Genomic DNA, 24,330 nt, shown 5'->3' on the forward strand with positions numbered 1-24,330 from the left:
CCTACTCTGTGGGCGAAAGGACTGAGCTGCCGACTGCCTAAATCAAGGAGTAGTCATAGATGGCAATTCAGCCGACTTTGGTGTTGCCAGAGAAGTCATTATGTCATCCAGCTCTGGTCAAAACAGTACCTTCCCCGCAAAAGGCAAAGATTCAAGAGCCTTCTTGGATCCTGCATCCACCTTCCAGGTTTTTAGCCAAAGGGAACTTCGAGCTGCAACTGAAGTCGCCGAGACCCTAGAAGCCAAAATACCTGCGTCAATGACCGCTTCCCCCATATACACATCTGCTTCCCGCATCTGATAGAGAAAAGACGGCTGTTCTCTGGTAGCCTCAGACATAGTACCTTCCAGAGCCGTCATCCATTCTTCCTTAGCTTTCGCTACCCAGGTTACAGCCATAGCTGGTCTGATAATAGTTCCAGATAATGAAAACTGATTTGAAATGACCGTCAAGTTTCTTATCTGTAACCTCTTTTAGGATGTTGCAGGAATGGGTAATGTAGCGCTCCTAATCAACCTCGTGAAATGAGCGTTGATCGTCGGGGGAGCTTCCCATTTATTACACTCACCAAGTACAAATGGGTACCGAGAGGTTATATTCCTTGTAGGATGGAAATGCTTCCCAGGAGTACTCCATGCCTCAGACATAAGATTTGTCAGTGCTTGGATTGAGGAAAATAGTCTTTAGTCACCTTTTGATGCTTAAAGAACACCTTGGCTGTCGGCGGGGCCTCCTCTTCCTCTAAGGACAGATCTAACCGCTCTCACTAGAGAGGGGACATCCACCAGAGACTGATTGTCTTCTTCTACTGAGTAAGCCCCAGAACTCTGACTATCAGAGTCTGAAGAAATGTCCGGGTCGTCATTAGGCAACGGATAGGAACCTCTTATGCCCTGCTTTGCCGCCACTTTTCTATCTGGCTGCTGAGGAGCTATAGACAGCAGCATACTCTGACTAGAGTAAGCAGTAGAATTAACCCAACAGGAATTCATGGGGAAATATACATAGAAAGATGCAACTGCTGTGAATATCGCATAGAATGGGGAAATACCGCAGCTGGAGCCCGCACTTCTGTGACTTTGTCCACTAAGTTCGACAAAAGCTGATACCACCCGGGTGGATCTAGCGCTGGAGCGCTAGAAGTACTGGCTTGAACAGGTAGCTGTTTACAACAGAGGCTACACAAACCATCCAGGTTAACATCCTGCTCAAATGGGCCTGCCAAACAACACACACATGATCTGAGTACTGGCATCCTTCTCACCTACGCCTTTAGACATGACAAATGTATAAATGGTGCAAGGTATACAGTATAAATGCAATGTGACCCCTATCAATGAAACCCCACCCCTACACCTTTCAGAGGGATGAGGAGAAACACAGTGATAGGTATAACTGACAGGTTTGAAAGAAAAAGGCAGTACAAGACGGCAGCTAGCATTAAAGTCACATACAATGCTTAAATACGCACAATTCCGATAGCAAATGGTACTCTAAATCAACTAGTCAGCCCCAGAGGGGTAATGGTATGATATAGAGTTCTATATAGCAGTCCCAAAGGAGAGGTATACAGGGAGTCTGACAACCTCTGAGACCAGCAGCTACAGCAGTACACACACACAAACGCGATCTGCTAGCATCTCACCACAAGGTGGTCAAATATAGCAAACTAGACACTGAACTCTGTACCGGAAGTTGCGTCTGGGTTGGGGGAGGTGCGGCTGCGGGAGCGACTGATCTCTCCTAAGCTGCGATTTTAACGGCACGGGTACGCTTGCCTCATAGTAGTAGACGCTTACTAGTGCGTCTACTACCCGTCCCTGGTGACAGACGTTAAGGACCCGGCCGCCTTAGTGAGGACACGTCACACGAGGCCTTCCCCCGCAGCTGCACCAATGTGTCTTCTACATCGGATGCTAGGACTGCCGCGCACTTATCTGTCATCTCCGCGCCAGACCTGCAGTCCGGACCTCAGCACAGGCGCTAGCTAAGCCACACTGAGTTCCGCCGAGAACCTCAGGGCATATAGCGGTAGTGGTGTTTTCGGCCCCAGCGGAGGTAGTAGGAGTCGCAGTACCTGCGTCTTTAACGGAGCCTAGTTCTATTAAACTCGGTAGTCATTGAAACCAAGTAAATCATAAAAGAAAAAAGCCTGGGACTGCCTAGGCAGTCATGCTGTATAACAGGTGCGTCTGGATACTTGCCAAGCACCAAACAAAAAAAAACTGAATGCCTGTGGCTGGGGGCGGGGTATATAGGGAGGAGGACCAATGCATGCTGGGAGCTGCAAAGCTAGAAGCCGTTTGGTGCAATGGATCGTTTCCACTACATACCCCAAGGTAGATTCTGTGTACCCTATGGACCCTGAAGAAGAAATAGCAGTTATCTTCACTACGGCTATGCAGGCTGCTACATGCTACACACAGGACGAATCTCCCACTCACTGCAGAAAGGACATCGGATGTCCAGCTCGGATACACGATTGCAGTGGCTAGCTACACAGGCTACTATATGCCTCATACGGGACTAATGCTCTATCCCCGTTAACCTCAGAATAAACCTTGGAGCAGCGCTTCAACTTGGACACCCGGTATTTATCATTCGTCATACTTTTTTACCTGAACTATGCTATTTACTGTTGCACATGAGGGCTTATCATCTGAACACCCACAGTTTTCTCCAACTGCAATGTAATTCATTTTTTTATTTAATTACAAGCTCTTCATACAAATTTTCATGTCTATTGAGATTTTTTATTTTACTTTTATATGTATATTTGTCCATTTTGTGCATACATATATTTCTTTATATGATAGGTTTTTAATAAATGTACCTATATTTATCATGAGTTTATACTTTTAAAATATATTAGGTGAGACGACAGCGCAGTCTTGCTTGTTGTACTTTATACATCCACATGAATGCAGAACATTGCGCAGAGCATCACACTGCTACTGCTGTCTGTCATCCTTCCCATAGTGCATCCTGGTGCTAACTCTTCCCCAGGTAGACGACGCAGACGCATGATGTATAAAGAAAATGTGATTAGAGCAGACCACCTTTTTCCATTGCCCCATGGTCCATTTCTGCTCACGTGCCCATTGCAGGCACTTTTGGCAGTGGACAGTAATCAGCATGGGCCCTCTGTGCGGTCTGCAGCTACGCAGCCCCATATGCAGAAAGCTGGGATGCACTTATTGTTCTGACACCTTTCTATCATAGCCAGCATTAACTTTTTCAGCAATTTGTGCTGCAGTAACTCTACTGTGGGAAGTATTAATCTATCGTTTCCCATCACTGTCATAATTGGTTACTCCCCAAATATAACAGTCAAAGTAATAAGTAGATTTTATTAATTATATAAAAAAATGGGGGGGGGGAGGGGATAATATTGGCAACAACACATAGAACTACTGCCCTGTAAGCTCACCAGCCTGCACATCAGACACTCTGCAATCATCTCCTTCTGTCTTTGATAAGACACAGGCAGCAGCTGTGTGCCACTCAAATTCATAGTCGCAGTCATCTGCATGCTTCAGTACAGGGGGGCTCTCACGATTACCTATAAATGTCACAGATACTATAATTAGACGGAGAAGGTAATGAAATGGTAACCAATTAGACAAATGCAAATTAATAGAAACTGTACACGTAAATCGAGTCAAAAGGGAAATCAAACCCTTTTTTTCAGTCTGCACAGTCATCCTGCCTACAGACCTTCTAGAGACTAAAATGGCTGACAACAGGAAACCATAACTAATAGTGGTCTCCTCAGGTACGGGGGTATGGATGGAGCTATGAAAGGACAGATGAGTGCGCCTGCTGTACATTTTACCTCGATGTTGATAAAGTACAAGGATACACTGCAGGTCTCCATGGCCGATAGAGTACACATGGCCTTCTTCAATTAAATAGTTCATGGATACTCTGACAGCTAACAATTTTATATTTCCTAGTAGGTAGTGCTTTCTTTCATAAGCTAAAATCAATAATAGCGCTGCATAAAAAATGGTGCTCCTATATATCATATCTACCCGCAAATGATTATACATGGAAACACTTGAAAGAAGGTATGGCTAAGTGGGCACTGCCTTCCAAAGGGTTACCCTTGATGATATATTAGTGTTTTGCAGAAGATCAAATTCCCAATTGGTCTCAGCATCCTATACAGAAATTAGTTTGAAACTACACGGCTCCTACAGTATCTCACCCCTAAACTAAAGGTTCCTAATTGACGCCTCACCCACATCAGCTTGTTTCAAATGTACAGAAATGGAGGCTGCCCTCCTGCACTGCATGAGGTCTTGTCAAGGGTCAGGGGTTTTGGAAACTTGTCCAGGAATATGTTCTGAGTGTTTTAGGCATTTACTGACAAATGGGTGTGTTGAATATAAACTCTTCCAACCCCACTCTTCGATTAAAACATGGAAAGAGATCACTATTGGCTAAGAACACCCCATGGAAAATCACTGATACCCCTAGCCTAGCACTATTATTACCCCAAATCTCTCACCTGTTCACTATGGACTGGACTGAAATGTTCAATGATAAAAGTGAGCAGGGCAGAAATGATTTTCTATTTGGCTCCCACATGTTAAAAATGTATCTTCACATGCCAAAATTGCCTTTAGGGCTGCTTTCAATTGACATCCTGGTATAACATGGAGGTACTGGCCATGGGCTTCCCACTTTTTTGATCTTTCGTCTTTTATTGTTGTTTACCTATTTTGTTAGCTGACTTAGGCTGGATTTTTTTTTCTATATGTTGCCGAAAGACATAGTGAGTTTTTCTGTAAAGCTAGGTTTGACTGTTTTTTATTATAGATGAGCGGTTCAGTTTTGGCTCGGTTATGTTCGGATCTGAAAAACAAATCTTATTGGTGTCTGATTCTCACGTATTTTGGATAGCCAATAAGATAAATTCGAACCTGCACTAATTTTGCTGTAAATAATAGATTAGAACCGCTCATCTCTAGTTTTATGTATACCCCATTTGCAATGGTTTTTTACTTTGAACTTTTCAATAAATTCTACAAAAAATAAACAAATAAATAAATCAATTAACAGCAGCAACATCAGGAAATTGGCCCTATACTCTACAATGGCCAGGCCCTTACCTGCTTGGATTACAGTATGATGTACATGTATGACATTAAAGTATGCTATATTTAAAAAAACTTAGAAAAGTACCACAAGTGTATCATGAGATGAATATGCTGTATGCACTGCGCATAACAAATTTGTAGCAATAAGTCACCAAAAATATGTAATATATACATAGAGAGCTATAATCATGAACATACTAATGAGCCAGAGCAGTCCTATTCACTACCCCAGAGTTTCCCAAACTCAGTCCTCCAGGCTCCCCAACAGTTCAGGTTTTAGAGATACCCATGGTTAAGCACAGGTGACTTAATTAGTAGCTCAGTCAATTTGATTTAACCACCTGTTCTTAACTATGGATATCTCTAAAACCTGAATTGTTGGTGAGCCTTAAAAGGACCGCATTTGGGAACCTCTGCTATCCTATAACCAAACCCTTCTCTACGACTGTCACTTAAGGTGACCATACAGCTGCGACCAATCATCGCGATGCAGGGATGCGATCGGAAATTTCCGATCGCCCACCATCGATGTTCTGCGATCTGTCACCGGATCACAGACATTTGGCATGTTAATTGTCGGCGATTTGACGATCGCAATAATTTTTTGATCGCGATCATCAAAATCAGATGTTGGATTTCTGCTATCCAGCGATGCCGGGTTGCAGCATCGCGGCAATCCATCGCAGATGTATGGGGCCCATTAGTCAGAGTGCTATAGTTTATGCACACAACTTCCACTGTTTTTAAGCGTGGTGGGATAAGAAAGTGGTTCGACCATAAATGTCCAGCATAGGGCCCAATACATAGTCAATGGTCAGCTATGAGATGCAGTGGTAGATTGAATAGTCAAATACAACTAATAGAAAAGCAATGTACTCTATCCTGGGACACCCACTAATCCCTAATTACTATTTCTTCACTGGTGTTACCAATATATTGTATTGTTGCCATGGCAGTGTGCACATTTGTCAAAGGCATCTGTTCATAAAATTATCATAGTTTGTCTAATCACCTGCTAAGAATACATCAGGCGATATATTGGACGATATATCGTACAGACACGGATCGGAGCGATATATCTTCCATATCACTCAGTGTGTACCCACAATTGTGCATTCACGTGAGTTAACAGCGATGCCGTCCCATATGATGTGCTGCGCGTCAGATGGGCCAATCAGGCTGATGGCATGCAAGTGAATAGGGGATGGAAGGTTATATTGCGCGGTTGTACACCAGATCGTGCAGTGTGCACGACTGCCCAATATTTCATTCCATTGGTTGTCAGGTCGGCTGGGAAACACGTCATATTGATGTGTAACCGGCCTAAGAGTACACACAGGACTGCTCATGTCCACAATGTCCCAGACTTTCTACGCTGGACAGAAGTAGAAAAATAAATGGTGTGTAATAAATAATAATAATTGTAACGTAGGAACCAGTCTGGAGTACATGATTTGAATACTTATTTTCAAACACTAAAGAATAAGCTAAGAACGGCATCCGAGTACCTGGACTGCACAGAAGTGTTATGTTGGTTTGTATCCTTTTTTTCTCTGCACAGGTTGAGCCTTCTGTGTATTCAAGTAGGATATTACCATTAACCATCCTTGGAGGAGTAATAAATTTCCCTAAGTTTTTCTTCTGCCCGGAATGGTCTGTAAAACAAAATAAAGCAAATACCTAAAAACCAACATAGGATAGATTTGTCAGATGAACAATCTAAACGATTTGTTGAACAATTTGACCAACGATTTGAACGACGAACGATTTTTGACTGCATTAAAATGAATGGAATTGTCCAAATCTGACTGCAAACACATCAGATGTCAGAGATCGTTACCTGACCAGCGGGAACGCGCATCGTTCATCTGACAAACATGTCAGCTATAAAAACAGACAAAATCTCGGGTGCACAACTCCAAATTGTTGATAATATATAAATGCAATAACATTTGGCAATCAGTAGAGGTTTTTAGCATAATCTTGGCCATGGTTATGGGCCTACCCACCATATCCAGGTAACCTCTTTAGGGTGAGTCCCTAACGAAGTCCATGACAAAACGTGTTAGGGAGGGTCTCTGTGACGTTCTGAGCACCAGCCGAGCGCTGCTCCCTGGTCCCTAGTTGAGGTGCAGTTGTCTGCCGAGACCTGCAGCCAGCAGGTGACGACGACATGCTCCACCCGGCAGTGGATGCGGTAGGAGCCGGCTATCTGGCTGTGTGTGTTTTACAAACCATGTGGTATAAAGCCCACCCTGTTTACTTGAGGTACGGGCACAACTGATTTGTGTGCACCATTGATTTTAATATTAAAACTTTTATGCACTATGAGGCGCCCTCTCTCGTTACTTTTTCACACAATTATATATATATATATATATATATATATATATATATATAATATGAGATATGGTAAGAACTTACCCTTGTTATCTCTATTTCTACGAAGTCCATAGGGTTCCACAGGATACCTTGGGGTATAGGTGTGACGTCAGTCGCAGGGCACCAAAGAGTTAAGCTTTCAGCCTCCCAGGATGCACTAGGTCCCCCTCCTATACCCCGCCCCCGGGCCAAGGCACCTCAGTTAGTTACCAAGCCATAGGCCGGAGGAGGAGAAGGAAGAGAGAGAACAAAGATCTGGACACATACAAGAATCACATTCTCACCAGAGGGAGACGGAAAACCGGTGACCAGAGCAAAACCCATCTGCAGCACAGGTGCGACAGGGCGGGAGTCCTGTGGAACCCTATGGACTTCGTAGAAATAGAGATAACAAGGGTAAGTTCTTACCATATCTCATATTTTCTACTTCAGGGTCCATAGGGTATCCACAGGATACCTTGGGGATGTCCCAAAGCAGTATCCTTTAAGGGTGGGGACGCTCCTGTGCAGAAAGGAGAATCCGCCGCCCGAAGGAAGCATCCTGAGAGGCGAAGGTGTCAAACCTGTAATACCTCACGAAGGTATGGACAGAAGACCACGTAGCAGCCTTGCAGATCTGAACTGCCGAGGCACCACGTCGAGCTGCCCACGAAGGACCCACAGACCTAGTGGAATGAGCCTTCAGAGAAGGAGGGACCGGTAGGCCTTCATGAAGATAAGCTTCAGAAATAGCCATACGGATCCAGGCTGCCAAAGTTTGCTTTGAAGCAGGCCAACCCTTTTTACGGAAGCCAAAGAGGACAAACAAAGCGTCCGACTTCCTAAACGAAGAAGTGCGGTCAACATAAGTCCTTAAGGCCCGCACAACATCCAAAGAGGCCTCACCCACGGAAAGACCCGGTGAGTTAAAGGCCGGAACAACTATTTCCTCGTTAATATGAAACTGGGAAACAACTTTGGGAAGAAACTCGGGCCGAGTGCGGAGCACTGCCCTGTTCCCATAAAAAACCAAGAAAGGGGGTCTACAAGAAAGAGCCCCTAACTCAGAAACACGTCTGGCCGAAGCAATGGCCAGAAGGAAAACAGTCTTAGCTGTTAGCCATTTAAGATCCACTGAGCCCAGTGGTTCAAACGGCGGTCCTTGGAGAGCCCTCAGGACCACAGTCAAATCCCAAGGCGCCACAGGTGGAACAAAGGGCGGCTGAATGCGGAGAACACCCTGCATAAAGGTGCGCACATCCGGGATTGTAGCAATCCTACGGTGAAACCAGACAGATAGGGCCGAAACCTGTACCTTCAAAGAAGCAAGGCGAAGCCCATGATCTAGTCCCGCTTGCAGGAAGGCGAGAATCCGAGACAGACGAAACTCCCGCGGTGCATAACCTCTCGGTCGACACCACTGGAAGAACGTATGCCACACGCGATGGTATATCCTCGCGGAAGACGGTTTCCGAGCTCGTAACATGGTACGCACCACAGAGCTGGAAAACCCCCGGGACCTCAGCATGGCCGTCTCAACAGCCACGCCGTCAAAGACAGCCGAGTCAGGTCCGGGTGAAGGCAAGGACCCTGAGACAGAAGGTCCGGTCGTAGCGGCAACCGCAGAGGAATGTCCACGGACAGACCCTGAAGGTCTGAGAACCAGTGCCGTCTGGGCCACGCGGGAGCTATCAACAGGAGCGTCCCTCCTTCCTGTTTGAATTTCCGGATTACCCGTGGAAGAAGGGAGACCGGAGGGAACAGGTATGCGAACCGGAACGTCCACCGGACGGACAGAGCATCCACCAGAGACGCCCCTTCGTCTCTTGTGCGAGACCCGTACACCGGCAACTTGTTGTTGTGCCGGGACGCCATGAGGTCGATTTCTGGAAGACCCCACCTGTCCACCAGTAGTTGAAAAACGTCCGGGTGCAGGGACCATTCCCCCGGATGAACGTCCTGGCGACTTAGAAAGTCCGCCTCCCAATTGAGCACTCCCGGGATGAAGACCGCTGATATGGCCGGAAGATTGCGCTCCGCCCAAACCAGGATCCGAGAGACCTCTACGAGAGCCGCCCGACTGCGAGTTCCTCCTTGCCTGTTTATGTAGGCCACGGTGGTAGCGTTGTCCGACTGGACCTGCACCGGGCGACCCTGGAGAAACCGCTGTGCCTGCTGGAGAGCATTGAAGACCGCACGGAGTTCCAAGATATTTATTGGAAGCTCCGCTTCTGTCGGCGTCCACCTGCCCTGGAACAAGTGTGGACCCGAAACTGCTCCCCAGCCCCGAAGACTGGCGTCCGTTGTCAACAGGACCCAATTTGGAACCCAGAACGGACGTCCCTTGTTGAGGTGGGTCGTCTGTAACCACCACGTAAGGGACAGGCGAACCTCCTGGGTGAGCACAATCGTCTGGGACTTCAGAGACTGAGTCAGCCCGTTCCACTTGGACAGGATCAGGTGCTGCAGAGGTCTGGAGTGAAACTGGGCGTATTCCACCATGTCGAACACCGACACCATGGAGCCCAGTAACCTCATCGCCGAGTGTAAGGACACCCGGCGGCTGTGCAGACAACTGCGCACCCTTGACTGTAAAGCAGAGATCTTGTCCACCGTCACGAAGATCCTTTGCTGTCCCGAGTCCAATAAGGCTCCAAGATGCAGAATCCTCCGAGACGGGATTAGAGTGGACTTCTGCCAGTTGATTAGCCAGCCGTGCCGTTGCAGCAGTGCAATGGTCAGGTCCAAGTGGCGTAACAGGAGCTCTGGAGATCCTGCCACCAATAACAGGTCGTCCAAATACGGCAACATGCGGACTCCCTGCAGCCGCAGAGAAGCCGCCATGACCGCCATCACCTTGGTGAAAACACGTGGTGCTGTTGCCAGGCCAAAAGGTAACGCCCGAAACTGGAAGTGGTCGCTGCTGATTGCAAACCTGAGGAACTGTTGATGGCGCCAAAGAATAGGGACATGCAGGTAAGCGTCCTGTATGTCCAATGACACCAAGTAGTCCCCAGGTTCCAGCGCCAGAATGATGGACCGTAGGGTCTCCATCCGAAACTTCGGGACCCGCAAAGACTTGTTGAGTGCTTTGAGGTTGAGAATCGGACGATATGACCCATTGGGTTTCTGTACCAAAAATAGATTTGAATAGAAACCCTGGCCCCTCTGGGAGAATGGAACCGCCACTATAACTCCAGCCTGGAGCATAGTGTGCAATACCTTCCGCAGCTCCGTAGCCTTGTTCCGGTCTGATGGGAGACCCGTGGTGAAGAAGCGAGCCGGGGGTCTGTGCCGGAAGGAGAGGGTGTATCCGTGGGAAACCACCTCCAGAACCCAAGTGTCTGTCGTAGTGGTCGACCAACACTGGGCGAACTGTAGCAGGCGGCCTCCCACCCTGGGATCCCCCAAAGGGAGGCCCGGACCGTCAGGCCGCAGGCTTGTCATCTGGCTTGGGGGCCGGACGTCTGGTACTCCATGCCTGCTTCCGGGGCTTGACCGATTTCTTAGGGCCAGCCTGTCGAGGAAACGACTGTGGTTTGGGCCTGCCCTGGGCCCTAGATGACCGAAAGGACGATGGTACCGAACCAGAAGGAGCAGCGGCCGACGGGAGACAGGCAGATTTGGCTGCCGCCAGCGTGGCCACAATCTTATCCAGATCCGGACCGAAGAGTACTTCTCCGGTAAACGGCAACGCTTCCAGACCTTTCTTGGAATCTGCGTCTGCCTTCCAGGATCGCAGCCACAAGGTGCGACGAGCAGCTACCGCTGCTGAAGAAATTCTAGACACCAGAGTACTAATGTCTAGAGCCGCCTCGTTGATGTAGGTGGCCGAATCACGGAGATTGCCAATCAACTCCGCCTGATCGGCCGGACAGTCGGATTCAAAAGAAGCCTCTAATGAATCCGCCCAGCGCTCCATCGCTCTGGCAACCCAGCAAATGGCCATAGCCGGCCGTGCTGCCCCCCCTGCAAGGGAATAAGCGGACTTCAGGCAGATTTCTACCTTGCGGTCCGTAGCATCCTTAAGGGAGGACATGGATGGCATCGGCAATGTGGCACTACGGACAAGACGGGTCACGTGAGAATCCACCTGTGGAGGGGATTCCCACTTAGCAAAATAATTATCCGCGAACGGATAAACCACCGCCAGGCGTCTCTGCGGCTGGTATCTTTTGCCAGGTTGTTTCCACGCCTCCTCTAAATGGTCCACCAACTGACCCGAAAGAGGAAAGACTGTGGCATCGCCCTTCACATCTTTGAAAAAGGCATACTTAGATTTAGCCGCTGGGGGAACTTCGTCCTCAATCACCAAGGCTGTGCGGACCGCCCGAATAAGTCCAGGAATATATACTTTGGACTTAGCATCAGCGTCCTTAGTATGGAGAGGTTCCTGATCGTAAGGATCTAGAATCTCCCCATCATCAGACGTCCCTTCGTCATCCTCATAAGGAGCGGACAGAGACGCCACCGGCCTTTTATGAGACCGCATCACAGACTCCCCTTGCAACACATCCGACAAGTGCTGTACAGAACTCGTCAGGGAGTTAACCCACGCTGGCTCCTGAGAACCCGGGAGCGGGGAAATAGGGAGACTGTGGGGTACAACCAATTGTCGTGGGAACCCCTGCATGGGTGACGACACCACAGACTGCTGGGACAAACCCATCGGAGTAAACGCGGGCTGCGGAGCTAACTGGCCCACTAAAGCTGTTAACGCCTGAGCGAAACAAGCCCAGGGTGGCTCCTGTACCGGTGCTGTAACCGTAATAGGCCGCGCCATGGACAAACACTGCCGGCAAAGGCCCTCCGCGCTACCCTCCCCCTCCGCTAACGGTACTTTGCACGTGGTACACTGTAGCCGGAGGGGAAAATCACTTTCAGACATGATGGCACCACGTATGTGACCTCTCTCACCAATTAAGTATTAAATAGGCGAGAGACCACCCTGCAGCACCGCACCGCAAGGGCTTTAGCAGAAAGAACAGGGACAGTAATAAAGCTGACAGTTTAGAGAAGAAAAGATTGCAGGCAGCAGCGCTAGCACAGTCACATACAATGCAGAAAAATAACAATTCCTGCACTAACAGCGCTGATCACTCAACTACACAGACACAGGGCCTGGTAGGACACAGCGCTGCATACACAGACCTGACCACAGCGGAGGAGAGGTATGCGGGGGGACCCAGACCACGATGCTTCCGTCCAGCGCTTCCAGCAGCGTTCACCATGCGTTCTGGAGAAGATGGCCGCCGAGGAGCAGAGAGGAGGCTGGCCTGGGGGAGGAGCGCTGCCACAGGACCAGTCGGCAGCATGCAGAGAGGGCTGTGTGCAGCGGGGGAGGCGCCGGCTGTGAGACAGGGAAGGCGCGCTCCCCTGGCATGCATTTAACCCCTGGGACGCCGCAGCGCTACCGCTCTGCTGCGGTCCGCTGTCCCAGGGGGTAGTGGAAGCGCAGGTTGGTCGCCTGGCTCCACGCTGCAGCCAGTCCCCAGGGAGCCCCCTGCCTGGGGACTTAGGACCATGTGATCAGCGGGGACCCACCGCGGGACCCCGCTGCTTACCTCTGTCCCCCTTGAATCCGGCCATGGTCCGGAGCATCTGGGGTCACCGCTAGCTGTGACCCCAGACGCCCACCAGCATCCCCGGATCAGTACCGGCGTTCTGGTACCGGCGGGGTGTAGGGAAGACAGCATGGACGTCAGGACTGACTGTCCATGCTGTTCATCCAGTTGTGCAGCCACAGCTGCATGAAGAATAAGCTTCAGGGGCTCTTCTAGCCCCCACTCCAACAGGTGCACCCGACTCCGGCCGGGCACCAAACTAAACTGAGGTGCCTTGGCCCGGGGGCGGGGTATAGGAGGGGGACCTAGTGCATCCTGGGAGGCTGAAAGCTTAACTCTTTGGTGCCCTGCGACTGACGTCACACCTATACCCCAAGGTATCCTGTGGATACCCTATGGACCCTGAAGTAGAAATATATATATATATATATCTAAAAGAGAAATGGCATATGGGGGCGCTCAATAGTGCATAAAAATATTTAATGAGACACAGTAACAATGCTGGACATCACAAGGGGTATGCTCGTACCGATGTGGAAAACAGGGTGGGCTGGTTACCACATGATTGAATAGATAAAACAACCAGGCTAATCACCAACACGTCCTCCGGAGATCTCGCAGGTTGCCACTCCGCAGATCACCGTGGATGGACGCGGCGTGTCGGGACCAACGTGGAGCACAGGAGCCGGACGGTGACGCTGGAGCGGGATGACGTCACATAGGCCACGCCCTAACGCGTTTCGTCAACAGACTTCGTCAGAGGGCTGGCCTAAGTGACGTGGTGGCCTAATATTTATTCACCAGATCCACCAATCGGCGGACCTGGTGGGCGGATGTGTCTAAATGTCAACAGACACCGCCTCACAGTTGTGTAATTACAAACACCGAGGTTTAAGCCTCGGTGCTATAAAAGGCCATTATATTTAGCCACAGTTTACTCATATGGTGTAGTAAGCACATATTAAAATATCTAGAATCAGTACTAGACAGCATGGTTGTCTCTTTACAACCAATTATGCTAAACATATCTTATTAAAAAACACATATAAACAACTGGTAACAATTAAGATCACATGTATGGGGCAATAGTCTGTCCCCAATTTATACAGAACCATATTTATAACATTAAGACATGACGCATTTATACATACTAACATATTCACAGACAACAAATAAGGCACACAAATAGTGTGTCTCTAAAAAAAGGTGTCTAAGGCCTAAATAGTATCAGTCCTATTGGATGAATGGCGTAATCTCGTACCCCTCTTTCAATCCATTAGGGACTAGAGTGTCAAGACTTAAGATCCAAAATGTTTCACGTTTTAAAAGGGCTACATCCCGATTACCTCCTCTTTTCCGATAGGTACCATTTCAATCCCTTTGCATTTCAAACTTTTAGGGTCACTATTATGACACAGTTTAAAGTGCTTGGGAACACTATGATTAGTGACCATATTCCTGATGTTTCTCAGGTGCTCCAAAATTCTTATCTTTAGGCACTGCTTAGTTTTACCGATATATCGGAGTCCACAAGGACACATAAGCAAGTATACCACATAAGTGGAGTTACAATTGATGAAAGAATTGATGTTCCGAATATTTTTATTTTTATTATTATTTATAGTGCCCTTCTTCTCTGGCTTGTTGCAGATAATGTTGCCCATATCAATATACGGGCAAACCTTGCAACTGCCACAGGGGAAACACCCTTTAATATCTAAAAAGGTTGATGAATTTCCACTCGACGCTGCTAGAGGAAGAAGTTGACTTTTTGACAAGAAAGATTTCAGGTTTCTTGCTTTTTTATATACAATACTCGGGTATTAAGGTAAATGTTCCACGAGTATTGGATCCAATTTCAATATATGCCAATTTTTCCTAAGAATTTTAGATATTTCTCTTTCTGAACCTGAATACTGTGTAATAAATTTACAATCTTTCCTATCTTTTTTAGATGTTTTCTGAATCGTTTTGTATTCTAGCAGTTCAGAGCGACACTTAGCTCTAGCTTTTTTGAGTGAGGATTCAATGATCGCCTCCGGGTACCCTCTCTCCCGGAACCTATCAATATATATTTTGGATTGTTCCTCAAATTTCTCTATATTAGTACAATTTCTACGCAGTCTAAGGAACTGTGAAAAAGGTATATTATCTTTCCACATTGGGAAATGGCAGCTATTATATTGTAAATAGCTATTGCTATCAACTGGTTTAAAATGCGTGTAACTTTCTACAATAGTGGTCTCTGGAAATCCCTCTGTGGTGAGTACTAGATCTAGAAACTCAATAGATACAGCATTAAAGTTAGAGGTGAAGCTCAGATTAAAGGAATTATTATTAATTTCACATACAAAGTCAGTGAATTCTTTTTCTGAGCCCTTCCATATAATTAAGATGTCGTCAATGTAGCGCTTAAAAAATACTATATTGTGGTATTTTTCATTCTTTAGAATCTCCTGCTCCCACATACCCATGTATAGGTTCGCCAGGCTCGGAGCACAAATCGTGCCCGTCGCGGTACCACATCGCTGTAGGAACCACTCACCCAGGAACTCAAAATAGTTATATTGTAGGACAAATTTGAGACAATCACAAATAAAATTAATCCGCGACTGAGATAAATTAGCATCATCTGTAAGCGTACTGCGAATGGCTTGAATGCCCAGTCCATGCGGGATCGCAGTGTACAGAGATTGAACATCTATGGAACCCCACTTATAATTAATATCCCACTTTATCTCACGCATCATCTGAAGCAAGTGAGTGGAGTCTTTAACATAGGTATTCAACAAAGGGAGATATTTTTTAATATACACGTCCACAAACTCAGATAATCTCGAAGTTAGATACCCAATGCCTGCTACAATAGGGCGGCCAGGGGGCTGTGACACATTTTAGTGAATTTTTGGGATATGGTAGAAAACTGCCATAGTAGGAGAGTGATTAAAAAGATAATTGTATTCCTCTAAAGACAACACTTTTGCATTAAGCCCTTTTTGTAGTAATATTCTCAATCCTTCTACAAATTCCGCTGTGGGATCTTTCTCTAGTTTCAAATAAGCATCTTTGTCACTAAGTAATTTATATGCTTCGGTGACATAGTAATCACGATCCATTCTAACTATGCCACCGCCCTTGTCGGCATTTTTGATGACTATATCAGAGTTAGCTGCTAAATTTTTCAAAACTTCAAGCTCTTTTTTACTCAGATTCTTAGGTGAAACACTAGTGTTTAGATCATCAATATCCTTTTTGACCAATTTGGAGAACATCTCAATTTATGGTCCTTTAGACTCTACTGGAAAAAACGTAGATTTGGGCTTCAATCCTGAGGATGAGTGACTTGAATCAAATTCCCAGTTTTTTATCACTGCGTCATTTTTCCTAATGAAATGGCGCTTTAAGGTAAGTTTCCTAATAAATAGATTTAAGTCAATGTAAAAATTAAACTTATTTGCGCCGCATGTCGGTGCAAACGATAAACCCCTTTTTAGGATGTCTTTTTCCTCCTCGGATAATATGACCTTAGAAATATTAAAAATGCCTTTCACCTCTTTATCTAATTTATTAGACTTATTTTTGGTGCTCTTTTTAGAAGCCCTCTTTCCTCGTGGTCTTTTTCTCCCCAGCGTCTCTTTATACTGAGGGGAGTCCGTTGTATATATCGGGATGGGTCTCTTTGAGACCTGTCCTGACCTAAAAAAACTGATTGATGTAAATCATCATCATTCAGAGAACTGAGTCTCTCAAACCTATTAGGGTGAGAGAAGTTCTTTACATTTTTAGTGTGAGAGTCAATCCTAACCCGTGAACTGGTATTTTTAGGTATTTTCCATTCCGGTTTATAACCGATGTTCACTTTCTTAGTGGGACTTAGGCACTGATTGTATTTAGGTCCTCCATAGTAGGTCCTCCCCGATGTTATATGTGTTTTAGGAGGAATAAAGGGAGGTTGTCTATAAGTTCTCTGTGGAACTTGCTTACGTTTGATGTGCCATGTCCTGACCTGTTGTCTCACATAATCATCTTTATCTCTCTGAAATTTTTTATGTTTATTATCGATAATTTTAGTTTCAATATTTGCCACTTTTTGTTCAATCTCAAAAGAGACCTTCTGATATTGATCCTTTTCCTTAAGTTTAGATACTTCTGGTTCAAGTATATTTAATTCTTTCTCTACCTCCTTTAGAATTTTCTTTTTTTCAAATATAAGAAGTCTCATAAGTTCAAAGGAGCATTCATCTAAAATACGATGCCACTCTTTGAGAAATTTATCATTCTCATATCCCATAGCAGGTTGCTTAATTAATTGAAGGCCCCTGGGAATTCGCCTACAGGTAAGGTAATTGTCTAAACCTTTAATATCCCACCAGGTTTTAGTTTCCCTGATTAACAATTTCTCTAGGGAGTGAAAGATATTTTCTGCACCTGTTGGAATATCGGGACCCTCTGGACAAATATAATTGTCATCAAAAATCCTCAAACATTCCTGTGATCTTTTCAGGTTTAAATCATTACTCCTGAGCATCTTAATACTTAGTATAGTCACAGCTTAATGTGAACAATATCAAACAGTTTCAACGATAGAATATATAGCTGCACAGTACATATGAGATCAACAAAGGCAAACAATAAAAGAATTAGGACCGGCGCTGACAGTCTATCTTGGTATGCAGTCAATAGGTGAGTGCGTATACAGCTCACCACAGAACGACCAATGTTAGTCTTGAAGCAGTAGAGTCCACACATTGAGCTGGGACCGCTGCTCCCCAAATGATAAACAAATGAATCCTGGATCTCACAGGATGATGGAATCTAAAAGAGAAATGACATATGGGGACGCTCCATAGTGCATAAAAATATTTAATGAGACACAGTAACAATGCTGGACATCACAAGGGGTATGCTGGTGCTGGTGGATGGTTAGACACATCCGCCCACCAGGTCCGCCGATTGGTGGGTCTGGTGAATAAATATTAGGCCACCACGTCACTTAGGCCAGCCCTCTGACGAAGTCTGTTGACGAAACGCGTTAGGGCGTGGCCTATGTGACGTCATCCCGCTCCAGCGTCACCGTCCGGCTCCTGTGCTCCACGTTGGTCCCGACACGCCGCGTCCATCCACGGTGGTCTGCGGAGTGGTGTGTGGCAACCTGCGAGATCTCCGGAGGACGTGTTGATGATTAGCCTGGTTGTTTTTTCTATTCTATCATGTGGTAACCAGCCCACCCTGTTTTACACATCGGTACGAGCATACCCCTTGTGATGTCCAGCATTGTTACTGTGTCTCATTAAATATTTTTATGCACTATGGAGCGCCCCCATATGTCATTTCTCTTTTAGATTCCATCATCCTGTGAGATCCAGGATTCATTTGTTTATCATTTGGGGAGCAGCGGTCCCAGCTCAATGTGTGGACTCTAGTGCTTCAAGACTAACATTGGTCGTTCTGTGGTGAGCTGTATACGCACTCACCTATTGACTGCATACCAAGATAGACTGTCAGCGCCGGTCCTAATTCTTTTACACATATATATATATATATATACACACACATACACACACACACACGCTGGGGCCTATTTATCAATATTATTTTTACTAAATAAAATGAGAAAAGGGGTGTTTTTAAACCCTTTTCACATTATTTTAGTATCACATAAATTTATTAAAGAGCAATTAAAGTAGTTTTCATGAAAAACTACTCTATGCGCTTTAATTTGCATATTTTTAGTATGCGGATCGCATTTCCCATACTTGCAACGGGAAATGTGACCTACCTGAGATTTACTAAAAATATATTGTAAAAAAAAAGAAGTGGGAAAGCCCTGTGATAAAAACGCAAATCTTCAGATAGTGGGAGACCATCTGACCAGAGCCCCAGAGGGAGGACTTCCCCAGAGCACTGATCACTGAGATAAGTATAAGTTGGGGGGCCGCGGGGATAGGGACGGAGGGGGGGGGTTTTGGTGAGTCGGAGTTGCATGTATTGTTGCAAGTAATACAGCGAGAAGACTGTGGAGGGGATTCGCAGGGACAGAACTGTGGCGCAAGCTCTGTCCCTGCAAGTGATTTTTGATCAATTCCTGTAATAATTCCCGCAAAAATATCACACTACAATCGCATTTCAAATGTGGATTGTAGTATATCGGATCCACTAACCTTTTTGCTAAACATCTTCAGACAATATGCAGCCTGGTCCTCAAAGAACCTGAACAGACCAGGTTTTAATTATATACACAGGTGAATTGACTAGTACCTCATTCATTTTGGTTTAGCCATCTGTGCTCAACCATGGATAACCTTAAAACCAGAATGCAGGGCCAGCCCTAGCCAATTTGATGCCCTAGGCAAGATTTTGGCTTGTGCCCCCTAGCACCGCCATTAGTTCCACCTCTAACCCAGCACCTCACTCCCAGCAGCACAGATCATAGCAGCAGCCAGCAACACCTATCACATCCACCCGCAGCACCCCTCACCCAGCAGCACAGATCACAGCTGCAGCACCCATCACCCCTCACCCGGCCAGCACACAACACCTCTCACAGAAGTCAGCTCAGCACCCCTCACTCATGCTGAGCTAACTTAGTAAAAAACTCACTCTTAAGAGCTGCCGCCCCTGCAGTTGTTACCCCAGCTCCTAGCCATTCCTGTGCATGGTGGCTGGCAAATACATTGCCCCCACAGGAAAAACACACACTGCCCCAAACATGGAAAAATTCAAACATATTGTCCGTCGTCCATTATCCACTGCCAGAGGCCCCCATTAAACAATGAAGCATAACCTCTTTAACGCTCGCTGAAGGGGTTATGCCTCCCTTTCTGGTTTTAACAAACAACGGTAACATAAGATTACCGCTGTTTGTCAAGCATCAATCTAGAGCAATGCGTTCCCTATTACTGGCAATGGAGACCCGGAGGTGCCTTTCCGGCTTCAGCGAAGCCTTCCACGCGCTGCCGGGTCCCCGTGTCATGCACATGCGCATACAGAACGTTGTGCATGTGTATTACACTGGCCCACCAGTGAGCGGAGAACCCCGCCGATGAGGAGGACTTCGTGGGACCTCGACAGAGGAGTAAGTATTGATAAATACCAGAGGCATTTTCATTTATATCAGTGATACTAAATGAAAAATGCCGCTGGTATTTTCGTTTGTTTATAAATGTGGCTCAGAGTGTTGTTATATTTGGTAGGAAAGCCGGACAAAAGAGGATTGTAAAATATATATACACACACATATTATATTATTATATAATTATATATATATATTATATATATATATATATATATATATATATATATATATATATATATACATATACACACACACACACATACATACACAGTCCAAATAGGTCCACACTCTCGTCTTCAATAATAAATTGCTGGGGTGACACACCCATATGGGATCACAATAATCCTCTTCATGCAAAAGTAGAAAAAAAGGGGGGTAGCACTCACCAGTCTTCTTAAAAACATCTCTTTATTGCATCTCAGTAAAAATGTTACACCATTTCAAAATCCGATATTTCGGTCCTGTGCATGGACCTTTGTCAAAGGTCCATGCACAGGACCGAAACGTCGGATTTTGAAATGTTGTAACATTTTTACTGAGATGCAATAAAGAGATGTTTTTAAGAAGACTGGTGAGTGCTACCTCCCCTTTATATATATATATATATATATATATATATATATATATATATATATATATAATACAAAAGGTGGAAACAAGCGCCCAATAGTGTGATATTGTTGTAATAATTGTTACACGCACCACACAAATATGTTCTGCGTACCATATATACATATTTGTGTGGTGCGTGTAACAATTATTATAACAATATCACACTATTGGGCGCTTGTTTCCACCTTTTGTATTTTTCATGTTATCTGAGGACCATACAGCAAAGGTCATCCCTGGGAGACTGTGAGCAGCCACCTTCAGAACTGGGAATATAGTGTGTCAAAGTGGACTTGACTTAATAGAGACTGACTCTTCGATTGGAAATAACCTGTTTCGGACAGCGCTGTTATCAGTACTTGTGTTGTTTGTATGTATATATATATAGAGAGAGAGAGAGAGAGAGAGAGAGAGAGAGAGAGAGAGAGAGATCTCTCAAGATGGCTATATACATATATGCTCACACAGAAATGTAATATACTGTACTGTAAATGAATGTATAGTTTACCAGCAGTAGGACAGGCAATCAGGTCACAGGGCTGGTTTAGCTCAGCCTGTGTCTGCTGGACTTTTCTTTTTTAGCCCCGGGGACTGTCACAAAACGTGAGATCCCCAGCGGCAACTGCAGGAGCAGAGCGGACACACTCCGAGAGGCGTCGCCGGGGGAGAGATGACCAGAGGTGTGTGGCGACAGAGAGACCTCCTCCGACAGTGAGTCAGACTGACTCATAGTACGCCGACACTTGGCAGCTGCCGCGCGGGCCGTAGTGAAGAGGGAAAAGAAGTCGGCCTTCTTTTCCCTCTTCACTACGGCCTGCACGGCAGCTGCCAAGTGTCGGCGTACTATGAGTCAGTCTGACTCACTGTTTGTACCTGACTGGTGGGGGCGGCTGCAGGCCCCTTCATAGTGGCGGCTCGACCGTGGTGCTAGGTATCGGCCGTCACTAGTTCCATCGGTCCAGCGTCCATTTCGGTTGCTGTCCATGCCAAAAACTTCTGCCGGCCCTAGGCTTGGAATGCCCCTGGGCATTTGCCTATGCCTAGGGCCGGCTCTGCCAGAATGGTTAGGGTGCTTTGAAGTCAGAGTTTGGGAACCACTGATTTATCAGCACATCAGGTATAATTTTCCATTTAACTATGTAAGATGCATGTTCTGTACAGTCTCCTAATAAAATAGATTTTGAAAGGAAATAAAGTGTATTCTTACCCACTGCACAGATTGCTGCATCTTCCTCACAGCCCTCAGCACCTTCTTTCTTTAAGACCTCGTGGCAGACATTGATATAATAATGACTCTTATCTGACTGATATGAATTCACAGCCACCCAGTTTTGAGCAGTGCTAGACTCTGAAAGAAAGGAGAAGACTAACTACAGCGAACTGTGGGATCATTTTGGTGACTATATGCAATATTTTTCAGTTATTTTTATTTATTTAATCTGTAATTATGGATTAAATTGTACACGGAGAGATTTAAATCTGTTTTCCCTTTCAAAGGAAAAGTACAACAATATAATGGTTGAAACGGTATAGCCTTACAATAAAGAAATTCCGTATAATGTTCTTTGTAACAGTCAGGATAAACTGACTTTCTGATATACACAGCCTACTCACTGTTTCTAGATTACATCAAAACTAAAGAAGTGGGAGGATGTTTGTTCAAGATTCCTTTAGTATTATCAGAAGGATAGAGAATTTGATTAAACCAATAGACAAAATATTTACTTTATGAGGAGATTCAATTAGCTGCGGTATTTTATCGCGGGCTAATTGATCACTGTGGGCTATTCAATTAGCCCCACTTAACGGGGATTTCTTTTCAGGTGTCAGGAGACCCGAAAAGAAATCCCTGATAACTGTGCTGTTATCGGGTGATAACAGCCCATTAACGCACAAATCTGTGAACTTTACATGGATTCAGTGTGTTAACGCTAGATAACCAGTGTTAATGCCTGTTAACACATTCATTTAACAGGCGTTAACACAGCTATCGGGTGAATTCGGGAGGCTAATTGAATAGCCCCGGGTGTTAAAGCCTGAGGCTACCGCTCGTTATTACTTGTGGTAATCTACTGCAGTTAATTGAATTCTTAATTTAATACAATGATTGAACACTCAAAGGTCATTTTACAAACTTGCAAAACTGTACCCAACAGTGCTGTTTTTTATCATTATGAGGGTATATAATGCACCGAGTTTTATAGGAAGAGAACAACTCTGCATGATATGGGCCTCTGCTGTGGGGATGTAAAATAAGAATTCACCGATGGGGGGTGAATCGGGACATTTGCAGCTAGATGTGGGCTAGGCACAATGATGCTCTGACTTTTATCCACATGCGTAAATCAGTATTTTGTTTCCTAACATGTATGAAGAAGTTTATGGTTTGTGGAGTGCCATAGATCCTAATTGTCTGTAAATATTTTATGGATAGTCAGTAAATCAGGAGTCTTCTTGTACTTTAAAGGGCACACATATGAATAAGCACATTTATAGAAACAGTCCAAATTTCCCCTCACTCATGTTTTATCTATATCAGAAATAAAGTGGGTATGCTTATTTTTACCTAAAAGGCGGACATATTTGTTGTACCTAAAGGACTTTTATGAAGCCCAAGAAAAATAAGTCATTATAGCAAAAGAAGATGACAGGGAATCACTGACACATGAGAAGATTAAACACATACAGAAACACTAATGTATAATTCTGATCATTAATCAGCAACATAAATCCTAAACCTAGCAGATAATGATTAATATAGTAACTGAAGACATGAAAGCACATTGAGTAGGACACACCACTATTACAGTACATAAAAGTTGGGCTAAAATAAATAAAATAAAAATAATCAACATTTCAATAAGACTTTGACAAACCAATAACAAAATATTTCTCCAAAAAAATTTTGGCACTATTTTCAATATAACAAAATATTTCTAATTTTACACTAGCAGTACCCATATGCAGAAAGTGGACATGCAATGATGTGAATGAAATACAGAGAGCATCCACAGCGTTTTTCACAAATGACCTTCAGCCTTTTGGTGGGATGAAGTATTTGACCCTTTAGGTTTAGAAATTCGTGGAACCCTAAACAAGCCCTAATATATGGCAGACACCTTATTTTGGCACTCTTATTTAGGTCAATGGACGCACATCTTTCCTAGCTCCTTATGAACCCCTGCTAAGTATGGCGCAGCCCAGTTAACCAAAACTGGAGATACAGGATGTCTGGCTGCTCAGGAAACTCTGGACCCCAGTGAACATCAGTGTGAATGCAGATAGGAGCAGGGACTCCTGCAATACGAACTAGGGTCAATCTGCACTTCCCAGGTCAAACCCCAGGTTGTAACATTAATCCCTGTGTAAGCAATCACAGGGAGAAAAATCATACCATTTACAGTAAGAGTCTTCTCAAGATATACTATTCAGCTAAGTAATACAGAGAATATTATAATCTGCTCCTTGCATATAAATCAATTACACCGAGTGTTACTATCATCATATGTCTGGACTCAAAATACACTGTCCTCTCTTTGTTACTAATAAACACAACTCACTGGCTTGTTCCCATTTATAATCCTCATGATGGACGCAAACATTAGACCATGGAAG

At 45.1% G+C, this 24,330-nt stretch overlaps 1 protein-coding gene across 3 annotated transcripts in view; it reads right to left on the minus strand.

Moving 5' to 3' along the window:
- The window catches only part of IGF2R (insulin like growth factor 2 receptor), a 234,364-nt gene that overhangs the window by 102,193 nt on the left and 107,841 nt on the right, over nucleotides 1–24,330 (minus strand). For 2 of the 3 annotated variants that reach the window (XM_088474371.1, XM_088474370.1), the window contains 3 exons: nucleotides 21,923–22,063; nucleotides 6,615–6,761; nucleotides 3,432–3,563 (listed from right to left, as the gene is read on the minus strand). In XM_088474371.1, the coding sequence (XP_088330497.1) occupies nucleotides 3,432–3,563; nucleotides 6,615–6,761; nucleotides 21,923–22,063 (420 nt within the window). The remainder of the gene's footprint in view (nucleotides 1–3,431; nucleotides 3,564–6,614; nucleotides 6,762–21,922; nucleotides 22,064–24,330) is intronic. The other variant, XM_088474372.1, reaches the window with a different exon arrangement.

This window comes from Taudactylus pleione, unplaced genomic scaffold, assembly GCF_031769625.1.
Source record: "Taudactylus pleione unplaced genomic scaffold, aTauple2 ptg000154l, whole genome shotgun sequence".
Classification (NCBI taxonomy): domain Eukaryota; kingdom Metazoa; phylum Chordata; class Amphibia; order Anura; family Myobatrachidae; genus Taudactylus; species Taudactylus pleione.